Below are 12342 nucleotides of genomic sequence, written 5' to 3'. Positions count from 1 at the left end.
CAGCGCAGCCCCGATGCTCCTCTTCTCGGGTCCCTCTTCAGTGCTCCTGGCCCCTCCCTCGTGTTGAGTGCCCCCACAGCTAGCTATGAGGGCACCTGAGCAGCAGCTGTGTGGCCCCTCTCGCTCCTCATTGGCTCACTGACTTTTATTGAAAGCAGCGGAAACCAATGAAGGAGAGTCCTGGGAAGCTGAGGCTCTTGTGCACATTGCTGGATCAACTGGAGGACTGCGGCACACAGAAGGTTTTTTTATCCTAAATTGTAAGTTCACCTTTACAGGAAATCTTTAGGGTGAACTTACACTGGACCCACTCCCCACCCCCGGTCCTGCTGTACCAGAGTCCTGTGATCACCCGCTGTGAGACATCAGGTCGCCGCTTTACCAGTCCAGGGATTTAAAATCCCTACAGCTTTCTCTCCTCTTCTCCAGCTTTGACTGGATGGGTTAGGTGGGTTCTAATTGGTTGGCGGCATCCATGTGACAGTGCCGAAAAATTAGAATGCCTCCTATACGTACCTTTAAGAGGTACGTTTAGGAGATTAAGCTGCGGGGATTTCAAACCCCAGGACCAGTGAAGCAGCAACCAAATGTGTCACAGCGGTGATCATGGAACTTCTTTATAGCGGGACCGGGAGGGGGGGGGATGAGGAAGGGGGTCCAGTGTAAGTTTTCTGTAAAGGTGAACTTACCCTTCAATGCATGGAATGCATTAAGTAAAAAAAAAAAAAACCTTCTGCCTTTACAACCACTTAAAGCACATTAGCCTAATGGTAAGCACTTCAGCCTTGCAGCACTGAGGTATCAGTTTAAATCCCCAACAGGACAAAATGTGCATGGAGTTTGCGTGTCCTCCCTGTACAGGGTTCCTCTGGTTATTCTGGTTTCCTCCCACACTCCAAAGACATGCTGGTAGGGTAATTGGCTCCGGTCTAAACTGGTCCTAGTATGTGGATGTATGAATGTGAGCTAGGGACTTTAGATCGTAAGCTCCCTGAGAGCAGGGACTGATGGGACTTTACAATACGTGAAGCGCTGTGTAACATCTCAGCACTATAGAACTTTACTTGTAATCTTTAAAATATAAATGCTGCAGAGGAGCTTGCAATCTAATGCTATTGCTATGCACACAGTAGGTGTAGCCAGGTGGGCTGGCAGTATTTTCCTGGTATAAAGCAGAGCACCCTGACTAAAGGACAACAAACTCCATGCAGATCATGGCCAATGGAGAATGAAGCCAGCACCCCAGCTCTGCAAGGGAGGAAAGCCAGCAATCTGTGATAGGATTCTTATTTTCCTCTAGCTGGATTTATCTTGCCAATGTTGTGGAGGATTTCCAAGGATCAGTCCTTGCAGAGTACAGCCCAGTGACATCACACATTCTCCTAATAACTGATAAGAAAAGGGGCAGGACAGTTTTACAGTCACCAGACATGAATGGCTGCACACCCAGGGTTCCCCCCAGAGTTTACACCTTACACACAAAAACACAATACAGCTTCTCTCACCAGACGGACGAATGACCGGTTACAGCTCCTCAAGGCTCTCACAGCCGCCATGTTTCCCGGAAAAGCCCGGAGAACCAATCAGAAAACAGAGCTGCTGCTCACGGCCAACCAGAACACAAGTGCTGGAACAATTGTGTCAATGCCAAGGAGATGGGGGTGTGGGGGCCCGACAGCCAATCGGAGCTGGAATAAACCATTGCCCAGCTGTCAGAGCAAGAGGGCGGAGCAAACTGTTTTATGAATGTGTCGCTTTCAATGTGGGTAGCCATTTTCCTGGTTATAAATAGATCAGAGGACAGTGATTAATATGACAAATGTCATTTAATGAGGCTTTTACATTGAATATGTCGAAATCCTTACTAGTCCTGAAATGAATAATGAATCTAGATTCAGGCAAAACATACAACTGGGTAAAGATAAGTGTAAGTAGTTAAATTAAACATATTGCACGGTGTTCGTATGTATTAGTTACCTAACTTTGAATTTGAATGTCACTATATGAACAGATTTCATATAGAGAGCACAGCGCGATTTCTCCTGGCAGTGGCAGGGTTAAATAAGTGACAGGAAGGGGCGGGGACAGGGTGGCAGGAGCCGGTGTTCCGTGAAATAACCAGCACTGCTATACACTCACTGGACGGGGCCGACTGATCGGGACTGGTGGGTGCTGGAGGTCTTCATCATACACACACCATGTATATATATGTACAGGGGGGCTTTCATCACACACACACACAATGTATGTATATATATATATATATATATATATATATATATATATATGTACAGAAGGGTTTTCATCAGACACATACCATGTGTGTATATATATATGTATGTCTGTGTACAGGGGGGAGGAGGGGGCTTTCATCATTCACACACCATGTGTGTGTGTGTGTGTGTATATATATATATATAATGTGTGTACAGAAGGGTTTTCATCAGACACACACCATGTGTATATATATGTACAGGGGGGCTTTCATCATTAAAGAGGTTGTAAACTCGTTTGAGTTTTTTTTTTTTTTTTTTACACCCTGCAAAAGAAAGACATAATGAGCTAGTATGCATCGCATATTAGCTCATTATGCAATACTTACCTCAGAACGAGCCCCCGCCGTGCCGCTCACTCACCTCTATGACGGGCGACATGTCTAGTCGCCCGTCTTCCGGGATCGCGGCATCCGGCCATCTGATTGGCCGGAGCCGCGGCGACGTCACTCCTGCGCACGCGCGCGGGAGCCGACAGTCACGGCACGGGGCTCTGAAGGAACGGCACGATCGGCCGTTCCTTTAGAGCGCATGCGCCAGTGACGTCACTGGCGACATGTAAGGTAAATATCTCCTAAACGGTACATGTTTAGGAGATATTTACAGTACCTATAGGTAAGCCTTATCATAGGCTTGCCTATAGGTACAAGTTGTAGAGGAGGGTTTACTTCCTCTTTAACACACCATGTATATATGTACAGGGGGGGGGGGGGGAGGCTTTCATCATACACACACCATGTAAATATCTGTACGGGGGGGCTTTCATCATACACAGTCCACGTGTGTGTGTGTGTAATATATATATATGTGTGTGTGTGTATACCGGGGGGCTTTCATCATACACACATTGTGTGTGTGTGTGTGTGTACACAGGGGGGCTTTCATCATACACACACCATGTGAATATATGTACAGGGGGGGAGGCTTTCATCATACACAGTCCATGTATGTGTGTATATATATATATATATGTACAGGGGGGCGTTCATCAATGCATGCACACACACACCATATATATATATGTGTGTGTGTGTGTGTGTATATATATATATATATATATATATATATATATATATATACAGTATTTATAATGTGTGTGTACAGGGAGGTTGCTACAATATATATTTATGCAGATCAAACTCGGGATGTGGGTTGTGCAGCCAAAATCGCAGATTCATATGTGAGGGAGTATATACACACACACTGATCTGCCATAACATTATGATCACTGACTGGTGAAGTGAATACCATTGATTACTTTGTTACACTGGCATCTGAAAGTGGGTGGGATATATTAGGTAGCAAGTGCATATTTTCCCTACAAATTTGATATGTTGAACGCAGAAAAAATGGGTAAGCGTGAGGGTTGGAGCGACTTTGCCTAATTGTAATGGGTAGTTGACTGGGTCAGAGCATCTCCAAAACTGCACCTCTTGTTGGATGTCATAGGTCTGTAGAGGTCAGGATCTACTAAAAGCAGTCCAAGGAGAGAAATCTGGCAGCAGGGTCATGGGCTGATTGATGCACGTGGGGTGCGAAGGCTGGCCTGTGTCGTTTGATCCAGTAGAGGAGCAATTGTGGCTCAAATTGTGGAAAAAGTTAATGCTGGTTCCGATAGAAAGGGGTAAGAACATACAGAGGTTTATTTACTAAAACTGAAGAGTGCAAAATCTGGAGCAGCTGGGCATGGTAGCCATTAAGCTTCTAACTTTAGCTTGTTCGATTAAGGCTTGACAAAAAAACCTGGAAGCTAATAGGTTTCTATGCAGAGCTGCACCAGATTTTACACTCTCTAGTATTAGTAAATCAACTCCCCAGTTCATCACAGTTTGTTGCATATGGGGCTGCGTAGCTGCAGACCAGTCATGGTGCCCATGATCACCCGTTTCTGCAACCAGTGGGCACGCAAGCATCAGAACTGGACCACAGAGAAATGGAGGAAGGTGTCTTCAAAAGTGTTGACTTGGCCTTCAAATTCTCCAGATCTCACTCCATCAAGCACTTGTGGGATGTGCTGGAAACACAAGTCTGATCCATGTAGGCCCCACCTCGCAACTTGTATAATCTGTTGCTGATGGCTGGGTCATATATACCAGAGCATAATTTTAGACGTATAATGGTATTCATTTCTTGACAGGTCTAGGCTGTTTGGTGGCAAAAGGGGGACCTACTCAATATTTCGTGGGTGGTGTTCCGTGAAAAAACCATACCCGTGAGAAAACCATACCCTCGTCACTTCCGGAGGGTATGGATTTCTCACGGTACTTTAACTTGCGGCGCTTACATTATAACAGCTCCCCTGCATCATGCCTCATGTCCGCTCCTTCCCCTGTTACTTCCCTGATCTCCGTTAATAAATATAAAAGCGGATCACGGAGCACAGATACACCCGCCGCCGCTTTTATATTTATTAGGGGAGATCAGGGAAGTGACAGGGAGAGGAGAGGAGATGATTGATGTTGCAGCAGAACTGTTTTAATGTTACCGCCGCAAGTATTAGTGCCGTTAACATATCATACCCTCCGAGCATGCGCACTTGTGAACTTCTTTCTTCTTCAATTACGTCTCCGGGGCTCTGAGCATGCGCTCTGCTGCGCTGCTCTGCTGTTTCAGACCGGAAGTGACGAGGGGTATGGTTTTCTCACGGGTATGGTTTTTTCACGGAACAAGTGGTCATGTTGTGGTAGGTCAGGTGGTCACAATATTACAGCTGATTGGTGTATACCAGGGGTCTTCAAACTATGGCCCTCCAGTTGTTCAGGAACTACAATTCCCATCATGCCTAGTCATATCTGTGAATGTCAGAGTCTTACAATGCCACGTGGGATGTGTAGTTCCACAACAGCTGGAGGGCCATAGTTTGAGGATCCCTGGTGTATACTGTAGATTACACACACACACACACACACACACGTGTGTGTACCTTGGGGTACAGTTTATATCAGTAATGCTCTCAAGAGTCCTGCAGATGCAGTCAGTACCTTCATATTTCATCCGGTGTACTGTGTACCCCAATATTTATTTGCAGATCACACATATTATTATTTTTTTATTACAGGTATTTATATAATGATTAGAGGTACACTGAATGGAAATTTTAGTGCAGAAACTGAAAATGCAGGATGCACTTGGCCGAAAACCAAAAATTACAGTTTAAAAAAAAAAAATATATATATCTCATTTGTATTCTAGTCAACTTTTTAATTAATATCATGATTTTAAATGAATTTGGGTTTATTGTCGGTCATTTTTGGTACCTTTTAGGGCAAGAAAAGCTCAAGAAAAATGTTTCCCTTTAAATTCTATGTACGGTATGTCTTCACACTGGTCCGTTGCGCTTCCGTTGTGGTGTTAAAAATCCTGCTTGCTGCATTTTTGGTCAGTTAAAAAAAAAAAAAAAAAAAAGCACCAAAAGGCATCTCCTCATTGAAATGCAGTTAAATGCAGCAAGAACGCATCAATAACGCACCAGTGGTAAGTTTTTGATGCAATTTTTGAGTCACATGACCTATGAAAAACACACCATTTTCAGCACCATTATCCGCACCCTTTTATCTTTTCGGCAAAATGCCATCGCTAATAGTGATGACCATTTTTGCAGCTATACATACTGTGCACTCACATCAGTCCCTTTCTCAAGGAGCTTACACTCTAAGTGCCGGTTCACAGTACCGCGACTTGTCAGGCGACTTGGTCGCCTGACAAGTTGTGCTCCATTCTGTGCTATGGGAACCGTTCTAATAGGAGCGACTCAAGTCGCTCCGACTTAGAAAAAGGTTCCTGCACTACTTTTGACCGAAGTCTGAGCGACTTGCATTAACTTCCATTATGTGAAGCCCATGCAAGTCGCGCCGAAGTCGCGGTGCACGGTGACTTCACTAGTCGCCCCCGAAGTCGTATCGCCATAGTGTGAACCGACTCTTAACACTGGCCATACAGTATGCGACTTTTGGCAAGTTCCTGATTAAAGATGAGTTTAGGACTGTTTGTATCCTTGGCTGCACCCACCTGAGCGAACCTGCCAGAAAGTTGTCACTGTAGTGGGCCAATCATCTGAAGCCATGGCATTCCCTCCTCCGCTGCTGCAAGTATACACACCTATTGCAAAAAAGTTTTGCCTTTAGCTATACTTTAAAGTCCCTACCTCCTATGCATACACAAGTCCAAACCCGCCCAAGCTATCCTACTTGAAAGCTGTTAAAGCCAACAGCCAATCATAGCCAGCGGAGGCATTCCCTGCTGCACAGTCGCTCCTATACATGCCCCTTGCATACTTGCAGCTGTTAAGAGGGGAATGCCTCCACCTCCTATGATTGGCTGCTGGCTTTGAAAGCTTTGTGGATTAAGAGCTCAGTCAGGTTCCGACTTGCATGAGCTCATCTTTACTTTTAGGAGACCCATGCTAGCACAGGAAGAACATGTAAACTCCATGCAGATAGTGTCCTGGCCAATATTGGAACCAAGGACCCCAGTTCTTCAAGGCAGAAGTATTTTGTTTTTAATCTTTCTTATTATGTTTTAGGAGTTACTAGTGAGACGCAAGAGGCTGGAAACATGGCAGAAGAGGGGTCAACTATAGACATTGATGGTAGCATCATGGAGGGAGTAAGTAAGCTATATTGTTACTGGCTGTCCTCTGTGTACCCAGGAGAGGGATTCTGGGAACACACCTGTATGTGTTCAGATGTATTCCATGTAGTATGATCTTCTACCTGATTTAATATAATCTGAATAAATGCTCACATTATCATTACATTTTGTTAATCGATTTGATCGAATCAGAAGCAAACTGTGTGTGTGTGATCAGCTTACTGATACCTAAAGTAGAACTCTAGGCAGAACTTTTTGTTTAATTTTGGATAGAGAAAGGGAGGGTTTTAACCCCTGTCAGATTTATTTTTGCTATGTGTGTCCCTTTGTGGAGATTTGGATTCACTTCCTGTCCCATAGCCAAACAGGAAGTGAGCAGAAATCCCTGCAAATTAGGGGAATTCTTTGGGGACCCCCAGGTCACCAAAACTAGTGTCCCCATTGGAAGATTTGCCCTCTTTTACTTTTATGCGGACAACACAAAATTTGGGATTTTTTTTTTACTATCACCTTTAGTACTAATAGTAAAGAGAGTGGGTGATTCTCCGTAACGGGGGCTCAGACAGCAAAAATAATGGACAAGGGTTCTAATAGAGCTACACGATTCTGCATAAAATGAAAATCACAATTTTTTTGCTTAGAATAAAGATCACGATTCTCAGCATAACATCATCTTTCACATTATACAAAAAAATTGGCTAACTTTACGGTTTCGTTTTTTTTAAAAATTCATTAAAGTGTATTTCCTATTCAATTCCAATATTCCTTAAAAATAAAAGCAATATATCCCCTGCGCACAAAGTTTTCAATATATATTGTGTGTATGATAAGTCTAATTAAGGACTAGTCACAGCTACTTTCAAACAAAAGGCATAAAATACAATACACAACTCAAATCCCATATGGATTCTAAAGTAAAAGTTTTAGTAGCGCAGACAAAAAAAGGTCAGTCCAGTATTCATAGAGTAGACATTCCAAAAGTAAGTTCATGTAATCTAAGGACACTGAGAAAAGCCAATCCACCAGACAGAAAACACCGCCATGTAGCCAGGATCATCAGAAAGATATTTGCATCCACTGTTGTGACAATCAGTGAAAATGGCAACTCACCAGATAAGATTGCCTACCCACTTTCATAGGTAAGGCTCACACGCTGAGAAATGCTGACATCTAGACTGGCTCAAATCCTGATCCCCTGTTTTCCCCATGGCAGCTAATGATCCAATAATCCATCTGCACCTTTAATCCCTTCTCACCCGACCGTCCATAGACCAAAATGACAAGCATGTGCAGATCAATCTACCAAAAGTGTATTTCCTCTTTTGGTAATTGACGGACACAGCTCCATATCTTCTTTGACTCTGGAGTTATGCTGCTCTCCATAGTAGTTGGACTAGGTGAAAACAAAACTTGACTTCGTTCCTAGGGCCGTCCTAGGAAATACTTCCCACTTCCTGCTATAGGACTAGGACTTCTAGTCAGGAGTAAGGACCTGGTTCCCTGCTGGGATCTGCGGTCCTGGCATTTTTTTTCCCTTTTTAAATTGATTTTTTTCTTTCTTTTTTATTTTCTGTTCCTGTGAGGCAAGATCTAGGGATCCTTTGGCCAACGCCGCAGACGCTCTGGTGGCCCCTTGGGGTCAGTATTGTCTGATTTACGCTTTTCCTCCACTACAGCTTCTGCGTAGAATCGAGGCAGAAGGAATTCCAGTCATTCTGGGTGCTCCAGACTGGCCTTGTCGGTCTTGGTACACTGGCCTTGTAAGGCTGGTAGCCCATGTTCCTTAGAGACTCCCTCTCAGAGAAGATATTTTATCTCAAGGGCCGATCTTCCATCCTGCTTTACGGTCGCTGGCTTTAATGGCCTGGCTATTGAAAGCCAGGTACTGAAGGATACAGGGTTGTCAGATTCTGTGATTCCTACTCTGTTAAAAGCTAGAAAATCTACTTCTAGGAAGATTTATCATAGAGTCTGGAGGGCGTAAATTTCTCCCTGTTTCTTTTCGGTGTCCAGTCTGCTGGAGTTTCTACAACATGGTGTAGATAAACTGTTGGCTCAGTAGATAAACTTTCGTTCAGGGGTTTCGCCAATTGGCTCCTCCGGTAAGGTCTCTGGTACCTCCGTGGGAGCTCAGTTTGGTTCTGTCAGTTCTTCAAAGACCGCCTTTTGAAAATATTCCTGAACTTCCTCTGCTAACTCTGTCACAGAAGGTAGCTTTTTTGGTGGCTATTACTTCTGCACGCAGGGTGTCGGAACTGGCTGCATTGTCCTGTCTGTTACCTTACCTGGTGGTTCACAGGGACAAAGTGGTGCTACGTCCCTGTCAGTCGTTCCTTCCTAAGGTCGTCTTGGGCTTCCACTTGATGGAAGACATTGTGTTGCCTTACTTGTGCCCTAAGCCGAAACATCCTAAAGGTATTTACATTCCCTGGATGTGGTTCAGGCAATCAGGGAGTACCTGGCGACAACTGAGGCGATTCTGAAATCAGATTCCTTGTTTGTTCTTATGGATGGATCTCGTAAGGGGCAGGCCGCATCTGCTGCGACCATTTCCAGATGTATCAGGCAGACCATGGCAGATCAGGCGTATTCTATTAAGGGTCATGATCCTCCTTTCCCTGTTAAGGCACATTCTACAAGGGCGCTCAGTGCCTCCTGGGCCTTCTGTCTTCAGGCATCAGTGGTTCAGGTGTGCAAGGCGGCCACATGGTCGTCTGTGCATACATTCACCAAGTTTTACAAGGTGGATGTCCTAGCATCCGCAGATGCTGCATTCAGGTTTTGTAGGCCGCTGTTGCAGAGGCTCCTGCCTCTTGAGGTTGTATTCTTTCTAGGTGGTGAGCTCCAGTTGTTCCTGGTTTACCTGGTTGGCTATGTTTAGCCCTTTTTGGAGTTGTGTGCATTTGTCTTGCCATAAAATCCTTTTCTCTGATTTTCATTGATGGACACAACCCAACTCCACAGAGGGGTGGGTGCTATGTATTCTGCTGACACTGCTTGCTACAAACTTAAAGAGGAAGTAAACCCTCCTCGGGAAGTTGTACCTATAGGTAAGCCTATGATAAGGCTTACCTATAGGTACTGTAAATATATCTCCTAAACATGTACCGTTTAGGAGATATTTACCTTTGATGCATCCAGTGACGTCACCGGCGCATGCGCTATGAAGGAACGGCCGCTCGTGCCGTTCCTTCAGAGCCCCGTGCCGTGACTGTCGGCTCCTGTGCGCGTGCGCGGGAGTGACGTCACCGCGGCTCCGGCCAATCAGATGGCCGGATGCCGCGATCCCGGAAGACGGGCGACTAGACATGTCGCCTGTCATAGAGGTGAGCGGACGGCACGGTGGGGGCTCGTTCTAAGGTAAGTATTTCATAATGAGCTAGTATGCGATGCATACTAGCTCATTATGTATTTCTCTTTCAGGTTGTAGAAAAAAAAAAAAATTTTTTACCGAGTTTACAACCTCTTTAAGTCCTATAGCAGGAAGTGGGAAGTATACCCCCTAGGATGGCCCTAGGGGAGTAGTCAAGTTTTGTTTCCATCTAGTCCTACTCCTATGGAGAGCAGCATAACCCCAGAGTCAAAGAAGTTATGGAGCTATGTCCGTCAATGAACAGCAGAGAAAAGGATTTTACGGTAAGACAAAAATCAATTTTTTTCCCCAAACAATTGCTTTTGAAAGACCGCTGCGTAAATACAGTGTGACATATTGCAATGACTGACATTTTATTCTCTAGGGTCTATGCTAAAAAAAAATATATATATATATATATATATATATATATATATATATATATATATATATATATATAATATTTGGGGTTTCTAAGTAATTTTCTAGCAAAAAATACTGATTTTAACTTGTAAGCAACAAGTGTCAGAAAAAGGCTTAGTCTTTAGGTGGTTAAACTAACCTCATTTACAGACCGAAGTTCATCCCTATGATCTAAAAGAACCAAATGATACATGTAAAACATGTTTATATTTATCTCTAAGCTCTGGAGGCTCTTTAGTTAGTTTGTCTTTACTTAAACTTTAAGACAGAAGTAGTCAGCGAATAGTAATACTAGGTATTCTGAACCATGAAGTGCACAAGCATATCTGCAGTGTCGCTATAATCATCCTTTCTGCTTTCAGTACTGCAAGTCAGTATCTGTATAGGCTTTGTATACAACTGACTATAATAACTACTGACTGTATGTGGCCATTCACCTGCTTATGTCCCAATTTGCGTAAAACTGTTTCCACTAGACACGGACTGGCTTCAGCCAGGGTAGTATGCCCATACACATGTACGGGTTTGAAACTTAGCAGCGTAAACCCATGTAACAGACACATACAGCCATCCGTTACCATGGTTGGTTGTACATGGCAGCAGTGTATCCCATGTGCAGAAAAACACCTACAGTTTGTTATACGTCCTCGTGAACTTGTGTGCATGAGTCAGTATGTACATGGCAGTTGACCACACCTTATACTCAATCAGAGACTTTGTTCCATTTTAAAGTGGAACTTTACCCATAAACACCTGATAGAAATGTTTGAAGCTCAGAGCCCCTGAACAGGAGTAAATCAGAAAGTGGAACTAAACCCATCAATTTAACAGTTTCAAAAAACAGTTACATTCCTGAAATGCTGGGATTGCTAACTGTCACATTTGTTTGTGTCCTCAACTAAACTATCAAACCATCAAATGGCTGGTGTCATAACTGATCACATGTGTGCAGTAAAGGATAGGAGGGTTTAATTATGCTTTAAGGCTGTCAGCAGATCAGCCCTGACAAATTCAGCAGTGCCTAAAAATGCTAAGCAACTGAGCATGTGCAGAGCAGGGTGAGACAGTGTATTACTGTATATGAACTTATTTTTCATGTTTTACATAGCTATGCCGGCAAAAGTGGCCATCCTGAAGTGATCTAGCAAAACTTAATTTTCTGACAAAAATTCTACTTTAAGTTCACACTCTGGAAATGACAGTTGGAAGCTTGTTATGGGCAACGATATATTTTCTTCTTGGCAAATTTCTCATGCCGTACATAAGACACGATAAGCCTGGGTTCACACTGCTATGGTGCGAGACACCCCGTGTAATTTGCACAGAAATCACAGCACATTTCTGTGCGAATTACATGCGGTGTCACTGGGGTGCAATTTGAGCCATGGATTTGTATGGCTCAAATTGTACCGCATTCGCACCAAACTGGTGTAGGACCCTTTTTTTTTTTTTTTGGGAACCAAAATCAGATTGCATAGGTGTTCACACCCATGCAATCTGATTCGCCAAATCACACTGCATCTTGCAAACTGATTGCTGGGTGTTAAGCTAACATACGCTCTACAGTCGGTTTGCATGGACGGGTTGCGATTAAGATGCAAAGCCGAATTCGCTGTGCATTCGCAAGCCATCTAGTGTGAACCCAGGCTTATATATAGTGAGACCTGACAGCATGAACACTTATAATATGTGGCTTGCATTCAC

The 12342-nt window shown here is 43.9% G+C and overlaps 2 protein-coding genes across 2 annotated transcripts in view; one reads left to right on the top strand and one right to left on the bottom strand.

Moving 5' to 3' along the window:
• The window catches only part of DBT (dihydrolipoamide branched chain transacylase E2), a 37241-nt gene extending 35603 nt beyond the window's left edge, over positions 1 to 1638 (bottom strand). The window contains exon 1 of the mRNA XM_082266464.1: positions 1506 to 1638. Within this exon, the coding sequence (XP_082122590.1) occupies positions 1506 to 1556 (51 nt within the window). The 5' untranslated portion in view covers positions 1557 to 1638. The remainder of the gene's footprint in view (positions 1 to 1505) is intronic.
• Positions 1639 to 2135: 497 nt separating this feature from the next.
• Positions 2136 to 12342, top strand: part of RTCA (RNA 3'-terminal phosphate cyclase) — a 71202-nt gene continuing 60995 nt past the window's right edge. The window contains exons 1-2 of the mRNA XM_082266052.1: positions 2136 to 2169; positions 6799 to 6878. Of these exons, the coding sequence (XP_082122178.1) occupies positions 6828 to 6878 (51 nt within the window). The 5' untranslated portion in view covers positions 2136 to 2169; positions 6799 to 6827. The remainder of the gene's footprint in view (positions 2170 to 6798; positions 6879 to 12342) is intronic.

Source organism: Pelophylax lessonae (assembly GCF_965119305.1).
Source record: "Pelophylax lessonae genome assembly, chromosome: 8".
In the NCBI taxonomy this organism is placed as follows: domain Eukaryota; kingdom Metazoa; phylum Chordata; class Amphibia; order Anura; family Ranidae; genus Pelophylax; species Pelophylax lessonae.
Note: the sequence above shows the minus strand (reverse complement) of the source record. Positions and strands in the feature narration are given on the sequence as shown.